At 50.2% G+C, this 17,501-nt stretch overlaps 1 protein-coding gene across 1 annotated transcript in view; it reads left to right on the top strand.

Moving 5' to 3' along the window:
• Positions 1-16,936, top strand: part of LOC119391873 (uncharacterized) — a 149,374-nt gene extending 132,438 nt beyond the window's left edge. The window contains exons 5-7 of the mRNA XM_037659524.1: positions 1,014-1,138; positions 16,669-16,740; positions 16,802-16,936. Coding sequence (XP_037515452.1) covers positions 1,014-1,138; positions 16,669-16,740; positions 16,802-16,936 — 332 coding nt within the window. The remainder of the gene's footprint in view (positions 1-1,013; positions 1,139-16,668; positions 16,741-16,801) is intronic.
• The last annotated feature ends 565 nt before the right edge of the window (positions 16,937-17,501 follow it).

Here is a 17,501-nt window from a genome sequence, read left to right as displayed (position 1 = left end):
CCACATGCGCGCTTCGGCTTCTTCTGCATGTATTATTAAATGTACTGACATGTTCAGTATATCAATATGCTCAAGATAATTAGCTAAGTCTCCATTGATAATGCCACACACATATTGAGTTCATTATTTCCATAGGACCAAGCACCACTAAAAAAACCTGTCACACTTGTTACCACAAGGCGCAGGCCATGCCAGAATGCCTGCGAGGCCCCGTGATTGTCTTAGAGTTCTTATAATATTGGACGCACGACGTGTTCAGTTGAGTTTATTCTGGAACTAACGTTAACACCAGTGATAACACTGGAATGTTAATGTGACACTGGAATGTTAATGTTGATGTGTGTCAATATGTTTCCTACGTTTCCATTGTGCCCCACTTTCGTGCCTTCTCACTTACTCAGTTTAAAACACCATAGATGGATTGGTTCAAATTAGTGCACCGAGCAGATTTTGCTGGCATATCTTGGAGAAAGGTAGTGAATAAACTGGACTATTGAGATGCCGACGTGCAAGCTTGAGTTGTTATCTCAACATTTAATTTTTAGTTTATTATATTGTTTTCTGAAGACTGAGGCATTACGCAAGGGAGGGGGTAAATATACATGCATAAGTAGATAAAATACAGCAAAAATTGTTATTTAATACAGAAAAAACTCATTAGTTATGAATCCGCGAACGATGGTGTCTGATATTACCAATACAAACTGAGTTGTCCGCCATCACAACTGCAATAGGCATCTGTCTGTGAAAGGTTAGACATTAGATATTATAAAACCCATATCCTAATGTCCTTTGCCTACGTAAACATTTTTTTTTGTGAGTGTGCAATCTTATTGTGTGGCATTATTTCTACTTTCCATGCACCACTATACTTCACTGCGGTTATCACTTGCAGAATTTCAAGCTCGCAGGAAAGCAAATGTATCCCTTCCAAATTAGTACATTCCAACTCACTCTGCATTTTATGCCATTCTCTCATAAATGCACTGAACAAGTTGCTTGTTTCCCATCAGATGCAAGAATGCAGTCTCCTCCACTTGCCGTTGAGGTTTATCTCATCAGCGATTACAGACATACACGGATGCTTCAGAAGCTGTCGTTAAAAGCTTTAGAGTACATGGTGACGTACATGTATAAGGTAAATGATTATGTTTTTTCTTTATTCCTTTGCATTTCAGGTCTCGACCCTTATGAACCTGCACGTGAATTCTTGAACTCGGTTACAGAGCAACACTAGACAAGGACAAAATGAAGGAAACGAAGAACACGGCGCTTTCCTTTCCGTCCTTGTCTAGTGTTGCGCTGTAACCGACTACAACATGAAACCCAACCAACTGGCCCAACTTGTCGTCTTGCGTGAATTCATTGCTGGGTTTTTCGAGCGTTTAAGTCAACTCCCTGGGCTTAAAAAATTAGCTGTGTTTTAAATTATTTGCATGGTTCACTCCGGTAGCAGTGTTACGAATCATGGCAGGAATAACGACGACAAATTATGGCCCGGTTTCTTGACATTGAAATATTGAGTGCGGAAGGCCATGCGCAGGACTTTTGGCCTTACGAACACGGTGACTTTGACGCTTAGACTAGAACTGTATTATGCGCGCTGGTTTTCATAAGGCATAATATATTTACACGGGCACTTCCATGCAATTTCGCCTCCATTGATATTTTTCCAGTACCACAGCAACACCCGATGGCTAGCTTCTGCTGCAAACGCGGGGGTTAAATAAATTTGGAGAGTTTAAAGTCTTCAGGCGTTGCAGTCCACGTCTTCGTTGTGAAATGGTTAACGTAATAAGAGATGAGCAGAGGGAGTTGTTATACCGATCAAGTTATTACATACGTGCTGCGTGACGCCAAAATGCAATAAAATAGTGTTCCACAGTCGCCGCCATGGCCGCGGTCGGCGCTGGCTAAAACTCCTAGGTTTAAATGCACATTTACACCCCGTAAAGTGGACGGGAGGATGACCGCCACCGTAGTTCAGTGGTAGAGCATCGGACGCGTTATTCGAACGTTGCAGGGTCGGTCCCTGCCGGCTGCAAGTTACATTTTCGTCCACTTTACTTTCTTCACCTTTATATCCTAATTGCTACAAATACCACCCCCTATATTTTGCTTGGCATTATTGTCCGTTAGTTCTCAATAATACTGTGTCTAACAAAGAAAACCGAGCCCTTAAAGGTCATCCCCTTTTCTTCATACATGGCAATGAGAAGAGAAGGCGGAATGGGAGCTGTGGGCTTCAAGATGACGCAATGCCTGCGTCAGTTTAGAACGACGCCTACGATACCGTCGAGACATAAAAGCTGAGCACACATGGTTCTTCATCGCTAAAGGATTTGTGGCGACACGCTCTGCGCATAATGCCGCGAAACCTCCACCTCATTATCATTCAGCCCAGCGTGACATGGGTACACGCTGCAATGCGTTCCGATAAGCCACAGCGCCACCGCAGCGTCACCCGATGTTTTGTGGCACTGCCGTCACCGGCAGTGGCTACAAAACCAAGCTGTCATCCTCGCAAGTGTCTCGTTGTTTCGCTACCCAGGCCTGCGTAGCGTCGGCATGGTCGCCTGCTGCTGCTGCTAATCGAATAAACGATTGTGACGTTTTATGTTGCGATTCGTACTCCACTAGACACGACATCTCACATCTGGTGACCCGGGAAACGAACACACCGCACCGTATATGGCCGACCTGGAAGCGCTTGTCGCTCTTCGCCAACAAGAACAAGAACTTCAACAACAACTGCAAGCCTGGCAACAGCAGCATTCTGGCACCATCTCTGCAACGCTGGCCGGACCTGGCCGCTCCGCTGTGGTCGTCAGAGCCCCTGCAGACGGCATCCCGCACGCTGCTCCACACGACGTGAAGCGCGTCACTCTCAAGCTTCCGCCGTTTTGGGTGGACTCGCCCGAGGTATGGCTCACCCAAGTCGAGACCCAGCTCTCGCTGGCGCGCATCACACAAGACCGTACCCGCTACAATTACGTTGTCCTCCAGCTGTACGCTCGCTACGCCAACAAGGTCCGGGATCCTTTTGCCAAACCAACCAATGGCTAATTTTTACGAACACCTGAAGAGTGAACTCATCCGCCGCCTGTCGCCTGCTATATTTATGTGGTGCAGGCAAGGCATGTATTTTTGAAATTTCAGTTTCATTTATTTTTCGCCCAACTCCACTTTAATGTAATGTCACTCTTGGAGGAGGAGAAGGTGCGACAACTGCAGTCCGCTGAATTGCTGAGAGCAAACTTTCGCTGTACATGCGCCGCATGCGCGCTCGCGCGGGCAACATGGAAGTCCAGCATTGTTGCCTGCGATCACTTTGGCTTCAATGCCCTCCGCCGCACGTCCAGGTAATTCTGCAGGCTCAGGTTAGGCTACCTCTCGACCAACTTGCCGAGATCACCGATCGCGTCATCGAGGTCTCCTTGCCGCAGTTGTCGCCCACCAGCCAGGCTGTCGCCGCACCGCCGAACACAACAGAGCTTGTGGGCCGTATCGACGATATCGATCGACAGCTCACCTCCATTCAACGACTCCTAGATCAACGTCTTCCGACGCCCCAACGCTACCACTTGCAAAGCCACACACCCCTACATCTCGTCGAGCCAGTCATCGGCTCATACTTTTTGGCACGCTGCAACTATTTTCCGGACTGTTGCAACTGTCTCATCAATGTGACAACGGAACATTCGTCGCGTGGCCACCGTACGACCACCTACCAGCCAAGCATCAACGTGCTCAGTGTCGAAAATCATGCGCCGTGCCATAATATCCTCGCCAAAAGCACACCACCGTGCACTATATCCGACCACTTCAGGCCCCCCGGTTTTCTTGCCGCGCCCGTCGCCTTGCCCCGGATCACATGCTCATAGTTAGAGTGTGAGTCCATGTTCCACGAAGGAATCGCCCGCCGCTCCGACGGGCCATGGGCCTCGCCACTTCACCGTGTCCCGAATGCGACCGAAGGCTGGCGACCCTGTGACGACTACCATGCCCTCAACCCGCGCACCATCCCGGACAGGTACCCCATTCACCACATACAGGACTTCGCCTATCGCATTCACGGCTGCCACGTGTTCTCCGTGCTAGACTTGGTGATGGCCTACTTGCAGATACCCGTCAATCCGGACGACGTCCCAAAAACTGCAATCATTGCCCCCGTTGGCTTGTTCGAGTTTTCCTTCATGAGCTTTGTCCTAAGGAACTTTGGGAAAACCTTTAATCGGTTCATCGACGAAGCCGTCCGCGGCCTCGAGTTCTGCTTTGTCTACCTTGACGACATATTGGTACTTTCCCGTAACGCCAAAGAACACTACAGGGGCCTTCGTCTACACTTCCAATGCCTCGATCACCACGGCCCACTCGTCAACGTCCAAAAGAGCACGCTCGGCGCTTCCACCGTCCATTTCCTCGGCAACGCAGTTTCATCAGAGGGAACTGGACAATTGCTTCAGCGCATCTCAGACTTGAAGGAATACCGTCGACCCACCACCGCTAAAGACCTTCGCCGTTTCCGTGGCATGCTGAACTTTTACAGGCGTTTCCTGCCGCACGCCACCGACTATCAGGCTACCCTCCATGACGCCTTGGCTGGTCTACGTGGAAACCAACCCGTCACGTGGACACCGACCTCAGCGAAAATTTTCGAAGAATGCAAAGCTGCTCTCTTCACCGCCACGCTTCTCTCCCATCCCGTGCCACACGCTCCCTTGGGACTCTTCACGGACGCATCTAGCTTCGCCGTCGGCGCCGCTCTCATGCAACACATAGACAACATCTGGCGGCCTTTGGCGTTTTTCTCCAAGAAATTTTCAGCTCGGAAAACGACTCCTTCAATGCCCAGTTCCATTGACGAAACCGTGACCCCCACCCCGACGAGTTCGCCAGCTTACTGGAGAGAACTTCTGGTGTTATACGAAAGGTTCAACACTTTCGCCACATTCTCGAAGCGCAGAACTGCACTATATGGGCACCATGCATAGGTTGGGAGCCGCCACAATGCGCGCTGCCTCCAGCGCCAAAGCGGCCAGGCAGCAGATTTGGCAGGATACGGGAGCAGACGACGCAGGCGGCGGCAAGCCACTGCGCCGTGCTTTGGTGCTTCGCTTGAGGTGTTTTCTTTCCCGTTTGCTTTCAAAAGACATCAAATTGTTAGCAGCTGTCAGAGAACGGAGCGTTAGCGCGTATGCTTCTTTTCGCGCGACCTCGTGTATTCTCAGGCGAACGCGGCAACATAAAGTGCATGAGCTGGGGGAAGATAACGGGGGTGATGAGCACGTTGAGCGAAACTGCGCACGGGCAACGCAGGCGGCCTTGCTCACTAAACACTCACAGCTCATCACCCTCGGGCTAACGTGGCAGCGAACTCAGCGGCAGCCTGAAACTGGCGATACCAGCAATTACACTGTCATGGCCGCTCAATGAAAAAACTTTCCCTCGAATGCCCATGGCACTGCATTCCCTGCGCCGACTTAACCAGTGCAGCCGAGTTAATCGTCGCGGCTCGTGTTTTGCTGCCATAGCAAAACTCAGTTTTGTCGTCGAACGAGTGCGATCCACTGTTCACGCCGATGCCGTCTATATTCTCTAAATAGAAACCGGTAAAACCGCGTGCCCAAAGAATTCCTGTACGTGTTATTGTACCCAACAACGCAGCAGTTTTTTCTGGGGTTCGGCATTCCTACGAACAGCGCAACCGACACAAAACGAACAGCCCGCGAAAATACCTCGCGCGGTCACAGCGGGAGCGTGCAGCGAGCAGGGGTGCAATCGCGGAGCGATGTTTTATGCTATATTATTCTTATCGTTCACCACCTGAGGCTGACTGATCGCGTTGATAATGCGGCCGGACCCTCGCTCTGGTCACTGGCCAAGCGCGAAAAGCATTAAAAGTTTAGTCATCGTAAAAGGCATCGTTCCTACCTGTGCGGTCTAGCCCGGAACACAAACATGCCGGATCTCGTAATAAAGTGTATTCACTCACTCGCTCGCTCGATTTCACCCCATTGCGAGCACATGAGAGCATCCCGCCAAATCTGCGCTTCTTGCCGCTAGGGACGCCTTCGCTCTGGCAGCGGAGTTACGTCTGCACGGAGCCTATACCAACCACAAACCTCTGACCTACACCTTGTCTCGACGCCGCGAGAAACTCGCGCCGGTTCAGCAGAACCAGCTCTTGTTCATTCCCCAGCTTACCGCTGAGATCGAACATGTCAGCGGAAAAGACAATGTTGTTGCCGACGCACTTTCACAGTGTGGCAGCTCTCAGCTCTTTGCAGATAACAGTTGATGTCATCGCCGAGACTCAGGCTACGGACGCTGAACTGAACCCCATACCTGGGTCAACGATTACAAACTGCGACATGTCGACAGGACGAAGCAGGCCCTATGTACAAAACAAGCAGAAAAAAATTCGGCAGATCCCACGTACCGTGGGAGTCGATGTTATGCGAAGCATGCGGATGGAAGGTGACCGTGGCGTAATTTTTTTTTACTGAGTGACACGTTACAAAATAACGCTAAAGATTTGTATAAATTTTATACGCACACATATATGTTGAAGAGCCGCATATGTGTTATATAACCAGTTGTTTACGGTTGGGTAACGCTGCCAATGGCAACGTGGGTATTACCAACACCAGAAGCGGTAAGTTGATATGTAGTGGATATACGGGTCCCGAGAACGCACACACGTTTCACGAACCCGTGTACATGTGTGTAAGAAGTTCTTGACAGTTCTTAAACAAGGGAATCATGACCGTGATCAGAGAGCCCCAGCAACAGGTCATGAGTTGTTATAGGATTCGGTCGTGATCGCGGGGACGAGAGGTCCATGTGTATTGAAGTATGTGGTATAGTAATGGTGTTGTAATTCGTGGTGCCTCGGTCATTTCGTCGACAAAATGTCTGTCGATAGAGCCGGCGACATGTCGGAACCTGAAGCCGTTGATGCTGGTAGGCATGGATAGTGCTAGGTAGACCAACATCAGTTGATGGTGCTTGTCGTATTTGTAGACTACCTGCGCGTATGTGGCCTACGTTGCCTAGTCTACAAAGCAGCTGTCAATCAGTCTCGCATCATCCTCGGTCAGCATGAGGCCATCGCCCAGCCTCGTAAGAAATGAAGAGGACACTGCGTCGTTTTGGGGGACGAAGTGCACTTTACGGTGCGGTGATGTGAATATCATATGTAACTTTCGTTAATGCATTCCTTCTGGATCGAGCAATGCTTCAATATAGCTTGCTGAATCATAGGAATACAAGTGTAATGTTTATTAGACTGCTATAAAAGCGTAGCCAACACTGGAACCACACATGTTAATCCGATATGACGCCTGTATCTTAGGAGTACACATCGTAGGAGTATCATGTAGTGTTTATTGATTTATTGTAAAATTTGATAGCAAGCACCAGAACCACAATTGTCGTTGCACCGTTATTACGCCTGCGTAGGCGGTTTTTCAAACGAATTTATAGACCTGCCGTGGCTCAGTGGTAGAATACCTGATTGCCACGCAGAATGCTTGGGTTCGATTCCTGCTGGGATCCTAATTTTCATTCTTTCCATTACTCGAGTCAACGCTGCCAATGCTGGTTTTCCTTAACGCTCTAGCATTTAAGTTACCAATGTCTGTTATCGCCGTACCTGGGTAGATATAAACTGTCAGTCGCCTGTGGCTCATACCCGTACACCGCGGCCCGTGGTAAACGGGTATGTGCCACACGTGTTTGGAGGAACGGGTTTGACGACGTACGCGACAGGATTTTCACGTTATTCATGTCCTGACCCGACAATCATATTTGTCGAATCCTCTTACCCACCTATGCCAGTTTTGGTCTACACCAAGTTAAGGAGGCGATCATGAGAGCATCCAGACGTAGGCGGTTAGATAGATAGATACGTAGATAGAAACGCTCAAAGTGCCAAAGGTTCGCTAAGAAATGCTTGGCATTTAAAATAAAATGACAAAATGCTGTAAAAACAAAACATTTCAAAGGTAACAAAAGGTGAAGGAGCACAGAAATAAAATGACAAAACACCTCAAAAACAACAAGATTAATTGCCCATCAATCAAGCATGTAGCATGCGACAGCACAAGCACGCTGTAGTGAAATATACACGAGAGTCACGGATGATTTACGGTAACATCGAACGATCCCCACGTGGTTCGCCCACTCATCATCATTCGCTTCGTGGAGATGCAGTGATTTTTCCATCGTACTCCTTCGTGACTCAAGGCAAAATTGCTGCACCGCGCAGCGCTCGTGGGGCACATATTGAAGTGCTCCCATGCAGTAGCATCGAAGTGACGCGTTCCGTTGATAGCGCGCATAGCGCCACCAAAGGAGACGCGCCATTTCAAAAGACCGCGTCTTTTTGTGAGCCAGCGGGACAACATACATAGTAATGAGTAAAGTCCCTGAAAAATTCACGCCAAATCCACGAAGTGAATGATGTTAGAGGAGCTTGCTCGGAGAAGATCGGGTAACCCGTGAATCCTCCGTAAAAATCCCCGCTATCGTCTCAGCCATTCCAACGTTTCGAGAAGTCGGTCCTAGTGTAGTTCCGTGGCAGAAGGCGTCACGAATGCGTGGGGCTTACCCAACTGGCGAATCATAGCGAATAGTTCTTTCCGACGGTCTTGCCAGTATTGAAGCGTGTTGGTTATGCCCCGCATGAACGCCAAGTTTCTGTTCAGTACGTAGTCAAGGAACTCGCGTCCACCCGTCTCGAACTGCTGCCGCGTGAATGCACTGGTGGCGGCGTTGGTTTTGAACGCCATAGTCTTCTCGGAAATGTTGTGCTTCATTACTTTCATCGCCATGTAGAGCACGTGCTCAGGTCCCAATCCGCGGCGATCGGTCCAGCGGATTTCGCTGCTCGCGTTGGTAAATAGTGGTGGTCGAGGACCGGTGCTTTAACGAAGCACGCCCAAGTAGATTTGTTGGAAGGACAGTTCTTTAGCGTACTCGTCAAAGAGCAGCGAGATTGGCGTTTGACCTTCGCAGGGTGCAAGACGGAGACTCTGAGTGCCTGTCATTAACCCGCGCAGTTGTTGTTCTTCGGCGCCAAGAGCACGCGCCGAGTGTGCAGCGGAGTGTGCCCCTAGCAGGAGCAATGAGAACTAGCGGATACGGCGCGATGGACAAGGCGCGAGCATCAGGAGCAAGCTCCTAAAATATATAGTAGCGCCAAATGCCTCCCTTCGCCTCTGCCTCCTCTCCTAGCAGCTGCAACAGTGCCGTTAGGATGTCCTCCGGAAAACTACGTATTTTATCCGCTGTAGCGAAAACACCTTCTTTCGGCTGTTGTAACGGTAATTACTGCCACTGGCACAGCAGGTCGGCATCCCGAAGCATCCAGAACCATCATACGAAGTGACTCAAACGTGGTCGACGACTCACCGTCTACTGATCAAGTAAACAACCGAGACGTGGACGAACACGATGGCGTTGGCATGACCTTCTAAAAGGCTAGTGCGCCACTCTTAAAAATTTGCGATTTCTTAGCGCTGCCAAGTTCGCAGTCGCGCTACCATCCGGCGCGAGCACTTTCGCGTACTAAAAGATTATGTACCGTACGATTTTATACTGTCGAACACCAGTAAAAGACGCCACTTGATTCTGCAGACATTAGACTGTCGTATTTATCGCTTTTTTACACACTCCTTATTTCACAAACTTTTCCCACTGCGTCACTTAGAACCGCCGCGTCCTCGGGGGCCCTAGCGGAATAATTGCACTAGCCCATCGTTCCGGTTAATGGTCATGCTCTGCGAGCTTCGCAGTTCAACTAACTTCACCTACAACCTACAAAGCGCACGAGAGAGGAGGCGCCTGTACACTGACATGAATGGCGCTACTTATAATGAGGGATGCAAGACGCCGCTCCACAGACAAAAACACAACTCAACAAAATAACTCCTCTGACTTTCTTTGTGAGGCGTCAGCTTAAGGGTACGCTCCCCCAAGAACACAAAGCAGGCGCGAACGCTAGCTGACGGATGAGAGTAGGAAAGGACAGTAGGAGAGGTTGGTGAACTGTCGGATTGGCCGCATCTGGCTGGCATTGAAAGAAATAGAGGAGGCGCTGGGATGGCGTTGCCGACGGATCAGTGAGCAAGTCTATCACTGAGGCGATCCATTTATCCCTGCGCTGTTCGGTAACGATGGTGTCAACATCGATGGGTTAAAAAAAATCACAGCATATCCACGGAGTGAATGATGATGAGTGGGCGAAGCTGCGGAAGTTCATCGGTAAACCGTGAATCTTCCCTGAATTCTGCCCAGTACATCATCGCCGGCGTGAGATCGCGCGCGTTTATACTAAAGGTTCGATGAGTTATGACGACTTGCAGCTCACTTTAATTTTACATGTACGCTGTGAATTTTCATTGTTTAGAAAACCATTGCTTTAGAACACATCTGGCGTGTTTCGCTAAGCAGCTGGCGTCTTTTCGTTTTGCTTTAGAAACATCTGGCGTTCTTTCGTTTTGCTTTTAGAAAACATCTGGCGTCTTTCGTTGGTTTATTTCATCAATCAACGGCGTTTTGAACAAAATTTTTATTGTTTAATCACGCACAGGAGAAATCTCACCAGGCACTACCTTGGAGGTAAACAATGGCTGCTAATGGGAATGGGAGACAGAAGAATTCGGCTTTTAGTTAACGCCCACGCTGCGAATTTTTTATTGTTCAACAACGCACAGGAAAAATCTCCCACCGGCACCACCTTAGAGGTCAAAATCTGGTACTAGCGTTACGACTGGTTACGCACTACTACGAGGGACGAACGGGCGCCGCCTTAAGGAGCTTCGCCCCTAAAGGGCGAGACAGACGGTACGATTTTTTCATGCGATTCCACGTCCGACACGGCGGAGGGGGAACCGGAATGGTGACCTTTCATAGCATCGTACAGCCACCATTCCCTCTCCCCCACCGCGGCGTCGGCCGTCGGATCGCATGGAAAATCGGACCGTCTGTCCCCCGCTTAAAAGTCACAGTTTCGCCGCAAGGGCGAAGCAATGAATGCGATAGGAAGAAAAGCGACCCGTGATGGACGCGCTGCGACTACCGTGCGTCCCAGGGGCGTAGCCAGAAATGTTTTTCGGGGGGGGGGGGGGGGTCAACCATACTTTATGTATGTTCGTGCGTGAGTTTGTATGTGTGCGTGTATATATAAGCAGGCTAAACTAAAAAATTTCGGGGGGGGGGGGGTTGAACCCCCCCAACCCCCCCCCCCCCCCCGCCCTTGGCTACGCCCCTGATGCGTCCATCACTACCCGGCAGCTACTAAACAGTCTTAATTTTACGTACGTAGGGACTTCTCATACGCAAACGTGAAAAGTACACGTACGTTACGTGCACGACATCTGAAACGCTTTTAGCGACACGTACGCGACGCGCGGTGAGAGCTACCACGTAGCTCCATCTGCTGAGAATCGTGAACACTGCGGTAGCTTGTTCGAGCGCCCGCACGAGCAGAGAGCGGAACGGCGAGGTTCTCCCTGCAAAATATAAGAAGAAGCGAGAAAGCTGGCCGACGACTTTAAGTGCGCCCGTCCAGAGCCATATATACCCTTCGGGAGAGTTTGGCGATTGTTTCATCTCGCCGCTCTCCGCGCCCCGCCCCAGCGCCGCCTTCTTCTCGTGACGTAAACCCTCTCTCCTCGCCGGCGGCGGCGGCAGTGGCGGAAGGGCGGAAGCAGCGGCACCGCGACGTGGAGCCGTGACGGCGGGGACAGACGGTCCGATTTTCCATGCGATCCGACGGCCGACGCCGCGGTGGGGGAGAGGGAATGGTGGCTCTACGATGCTATGAAAGGTCACCATTCCGGTTTCCCCTCCGCCGTGTCGGACGTCGAATCGCATGAAAAATCGTACCGTCTGTCTCGCCCTTTAGGTCGTAGGTTGCGAAGCTCTTGTGCGAAGTGACGTATGGTCTCGCGCGCGTATTCATGGCGACTGCTCCTCGCATTCACGCTTGAATTTGTTGCGTGCGATGGGCTGTTGGTGCGTGCGATAGGCTGTTGTCTAATCCAACAGCGACAACGTCTTTGGATTATAGAAACATCAGACGCAGCAAATTGGACCCCGACCCTACTGCTCCGTGTTATGCGAGATACGTACTTGAGTATTTCGCTTGAATATTGCTGGTATTGTAAACAGCGTACCATTAACACCAACCTATTATTCGTTGTGCAATGGGGCCCTTTCAGGCGCACAAACTTTAAAAATCATTTTGGCACGCTGAAAAAAAGTGAGTTTTATGATTCGCGTTTAGAACGCTTGGGCACATTGAAATATTGCAGCGATCACGCTATAAGTGTCAAGCCTGATGTGTTGCGTTTACGTAATTTATCGCGCGTTCTGAGCACGAGCTTGGAATGTTACCGTGATGTTGTGAGGGGAAGATTTATTTTGATATCGCTGGTTGGTGCCGCCGCGCGTCAGCTGCGGCGTTTATCTGGCATGTGTTGCACGTTATGTGGTCTGCGCGTCTGTGACTGTCAGTCTATGGTGTCATTTACCGCAGTGTGTTGCCGCTTGTGCACATGCTACCAGTTTTACGCTAAATTCACGCAGGTAAACTAATCCGCGCCTCTGTGCTAAGCGATTGTGCCTTGCGCTTTTTATTCATTTACGTATGTGCGCGATGTCTGTGCTCGTGCAGGAAGCTCGTCTTCTATAGCAAGGGGCCCTCATGTACTCGATGAAATTTCGTGATTAGGAATATAGAGCTTGAAGTTGAGCATAAAAATGATTTTCTAAAGTAAACCAACAGGATGTCCGCTATCACAGACTAGCAGTACGAAGTAGTGTTTTCATGTAACAGTCGCCTTCTAGGGGCCCTGCACCTGCTCTGGCGAAAACCGTATATGCCTCAGCAAACGCGAAAATTGACCGCCGGCGTCCGCAGGGTCGGCGTCCCGTGTCGGACGCGTCAACACGAGGGATGTTAACAATCGTCAAGTAATGACGTCACCATACGACCAAAGTTTGTGACGTCATTGTGATATAGAATAACGTGACTTCACGCGATGAGGTCATCACATGACTTAGCCGATAGTGACTGGCCCACCGATCACGGAGGCTGTGCAAGCGCCGATGTCATGTGATGGCGTTATTAGGTGACGTAACGTAAGCTGACGTCAACATGACGTCATTGTGACGTCACAAAGTTTAGCTATCTATGATTTCCTAGTGAAGTGATCACATTATTTTTACTGCCTCCAAGATCGGAGGCGTTGAAAGCTTTCTGCTCGTCCCCAGGTCTTGCATTGCCTCCGTGATCGGCGGGCGATCACGGAGGCTGTGCAAAGCGCCGATGTCATGTGATGATAATAACGGATGACGTAAGGTAATCCGACGTCAGCATGACGTCGTTGACACGTCACAATTTGAGCTAGCTACGACGTCCTGGTGACGTCATCACAGGATATTTTGCCTCACTCGTCTTGGCGCCGAAGCCTCGGGACTCCAGTCAATTCGCGCGTTTCATGAGGCGTCTAGGGCGTTCGCCCTAAAAGCAGTGTTTTAATGACCTCGACATTCAACAGCGCGAATTCTGCTTGCATGAACACCCTCGTACTGTTGAAAGCGCGAGCATGGGAGATCCGATTTCTGACTGTACAGTGACTAAACATCTCAGCGACACTAAACATCTTCAGCGACAGAAACATTAAACACATCTTCAGCGACAGAAACATTACCAAGCGTCTAAACATCTTCAGCGACAGAAACATTACCAAGCGTCGTTATTATTGAACTCAAGCTTAAAAAAATTAATCAAGAAAAAAAAACAAGATAGACGCAAACCCACAGATCTGCATAGCTGGAAAAGTCACCGATGATCGCTATGCTCCCTCATGCGAATTCTGAGTGCAGCTTTCTGTTGAGGCAACTGTGTTTGAATTTCTGGCTATCCGCATTGGAACATTCGTTACATATTGCCACAGAAACTGCCAGTGTTCGAGTGCTACGCACGCCACTCTGTGCATTGCAGGCGTCGTCGATATCCCCGTCACGACAAGCGAGACAGTAGCAGCCAGCTTTGCATGCGCACGAGCTCCGACCGAAGTGCGAGCCCGCATGACGGATGAAGAAAGCGATGTTAGAGGCCAGTGGCTTGTGATATCGACAAAATCCACGTTCGCTGCCTTTCGTCCTCGTTCGCTCTATCGGTTACGCTGACGACGCCAACGGCGATGCCGAACAACGTAGGAACAGGCGCCTAAGGGCTGCGCTCTAAAGGGCGAGACAGACGGTACGATTTTTCATGCGATTCGACGTCCGACACGGCGGAGGGGCAACCGGAGTGGTGACCTTTCATAGCATCGTACAGCCACCATTCCCTCTCCCCCACCGCGGCGTCGGCCGTCGGATCGCATGGAAAATCGGACCCGTCTGTCCCCCGCTTAAAAGCACAGCGCGTATCGTAGAACATCGTGGACTCGAATCGGCGTACACAGCTCAGCTTCACGATGATTTGGACACGTCTAATTCACTCCATATTCTTCATTAATTTTGTATAACAATGTTCTTGCACAATTTCGCTTTCGCAATTTGTTTAGGAGCTCTAGATTTCATGAACGAAAAGCGCGTACATAGCCTCAGCCGTGCGCCCGTCGCGCGGAAAGACTATATAGGGCGGACGGCGCCGGAGCGGAGGCGTGGCGTTGACGTGAACAGCGTCATCGCCGCGACGTCACTGCCCCGCCCATTCGCCAGACTCTCCCCATCGACGGCTCTGCGCCCGTCGTGCTCCTAGCGCCATCTCGCTGGTAATGAAGAAACGCTTATAAGCGCCTCCGTCTCGGAGGACTGCAAACGGTAAAGGGTGTGTATATAACGCTCGCCGTTAGCTTTCTGAGGGATGTACGCTTTGTGGAGTAGTGCTTAGCGCACCGCGCTGCGCATTCATAGGTCGCTGGTTCGATTCCGCGCTTCGTAAGCATTTTTCTTATTTATTTTTCTTTGGGATATGGATGTATATATACATACTTATACATATACACGGCATGACGGCGGCGACGGCGACGGGAAAAATCAGCCGAGACTTTCCATATAATTGCTATCGCAATAAAAGTCACAGTTTCGCCGCAACGGCGAAGCATTGAATGCGATAGCAATAAATTGCAATGTAACGCGAAGAACGGAAAGCAGCTCGAAATTGCCAGCGCGTCGCTCGAGCCCAAAGGACGCACGAAAAGAACGCATACAGGATGAGCGCAAACTACCATGCGTCACAGCTCGACACTTCAAGCGCACTGCTCAACCATAAAGCAGGACGCACGAAACGAACGAACAGGTACACACAGGACGAGCGCGAACTGTCAGAGTTGTTACTTATTTCTGTTTGAACAGCGCGCTCCTTTCGCAAACGCGGCCGCTGCGAAGTGACCTTCGTACGCTCTGTGGCTTCAGCGCGGACATTGCGGGGAAAGCACAAGACATGCAACCGCCCGCTCTCCCCCCCCCCCCCCCCCGGCCGCCCCCTTCTTTCCTCGAGATAAGCGCACGAAGGCGGCCACGCCCTGTAGGGCGAAGACCAACGGTGTTCGCAGGAGCGGGGCGATGATCTTTACAGCGCGCAACGCGCGCACATCGTGCCATCTATGTAGTGAACAAGAAAGCATGCTGAAGGAAATGGTGTATTTATAAATAGCTCGCCGTTAGCAGGCCGAAAGACGGTACTGTTGATGGCGTAACCGTCTAACGCCGAACGCCGCTCGCTGGAAAGCGAGAGGTCGCCCTTTCGATTCCGCGCGTCGGAAAGTTTTTCTGGCTTATTTTTCTTTGTGGCTTTTTATATATATATATATATATATATATATATATACGGTGAATGACGGCGGCCGGCGACGGCAAAAATCAGCCGAGACTGTCTATATAATTGCTATCGTAAGGTAAGATACTCAGCAGCGGGCATTTTCGTCGTGCAAGGGGGAGCGCGAGAGGACGTCGCTGTCAGTATGCTGACGTCCTTAGCGGTATAGGACGCGGATGTCCTAGTCTTGCAGGCGAAGTGCCCAGCGGGCGAGACGGCCTCAGTGATCCTCCAATGATGACAGCCAGCATCGTGCATGATGGTCGGTGACGACATCAAATGGGCGACCACACATATATATCGTGTTCTAAGGCCTAGGATGCCTCGTCAAACGCGAACATTTACCGGCGTCCCGCGTCAGCGTCTCCGTCAGCGGCGTCAATACGAGTGATGCGAAAAATCATCATCACGCGATGACGTCATCATGACGTCACATATCGCCACAATGTGTTACGTCATTACGAACCCCATCGTGACGTTACGGTGACGTAGCGTTGCACGATGGCGTCATCACATCACATCGTCGCTTGGTCAAAGGTGGGCCAATCACGGAGGCAGTGCAAAACTATGTGAGGTGGCCGCGATCCTGGGGGCAGTGCAAAACCACGTTAGGTACATAAAGCTTTCGAAGGGTAGCCGGACAGGATCAGTACATCGAGTGAGAAAAAAAAGGGTTTCCCTTCCAGTCGTCTCAGGTGAGTGCATAAGGGACCCTGTGAGTTTTTTTTATTAGCATGTTGTTGCCAATATTACAGAAAGCTCTCTGGCAAGCGCAATGGAAGGTTAGCCGTCCAAGTGACAGTTGCTTTTCGTTTGTCTGATTTCAGGTGAGCTTGCAGCTGCAGCAGTTAAAACCCCCTATCCGAGTCGTTCTAGTAGCATATCACAGAACAAGGAAGGTAAATACCAAAATAAGAAAGGCATGTGCCATTTTCATACAACATAATGAAATGTTTTCAGAAAAAGGCTCCTTATGTAAGCTTCACGTCTACTGGAGATCTACACGCAGATAATACCGTCACAAAACTCAGGCAGTACGCCGGGAAAAGTCCTTCAGTTCAACAATCTGACTTGGTCGTTCTAATTACGGGGTAAGTGAACTCTCTGTTCCCCTTACGTGCAGAGTACGCAGCAGAAGCAATGCACGAAGCCTCGCTGCATTTAAAGAGCACAAACATAGAGGTTTCGCCAAGAACGGGTCGGAATATATTTTATATCTTGCACTTCACTTTATCATTAACTGTGGTAAGAACGCGGAAGCTGGCTTCAGTATATTTCGACGTTTTCGAACCTCCTTAGGTAGACATCCAAGTCATCCCGGATTTCATTGAATCCTCAAATTCGACTGTGAGGATTCACGTAGCAAAATGCGTTCCCTCCATATCGTCGGTCAACCGTCCTCGTATCTCCACGATTGCCTTCCGATGCGGCAACCCTTAGTGGCAACTGCAAATTTCCCTCCCTTCTTTTTTCCAGTTAGAGTACGTCCTTTCTCTCGCGCTCGCTCCTTCTGCTCCTCTAACCACGCTTCGGCTCTTCGTCCTGGAGCCCCATGCGATCTGCCAAACCCATTACATCTCCTTTTATGCTCTTCATATTCGCAATACTCCTAACAGCACTATAACATTACCGGCTTCGTGTTGTCGCCGCGGACGCCACT

This window comes from Rhipicephalus sanguineus, chromosome 4 (assembly GCF_013339695.2).
Source record: "Rhipicephalus sanguineus isolate Rsan-2018 chromosome 4, BIME_Rsan_1.4, whole genome shotgun sequence".
Classification (NCBI taxonomy): Eukaryota; Metazoa; Arthropoda; class Arachnida; order Ixodida; family Ixodidae; genus Rhipicephalus; species Rhipicephalus sanguineus.
The sequence above is the reverse complement of the archived record's forward strand: the minus strand, read 5'-3'. Positions and strand labels throughout refer to the sequence as shown.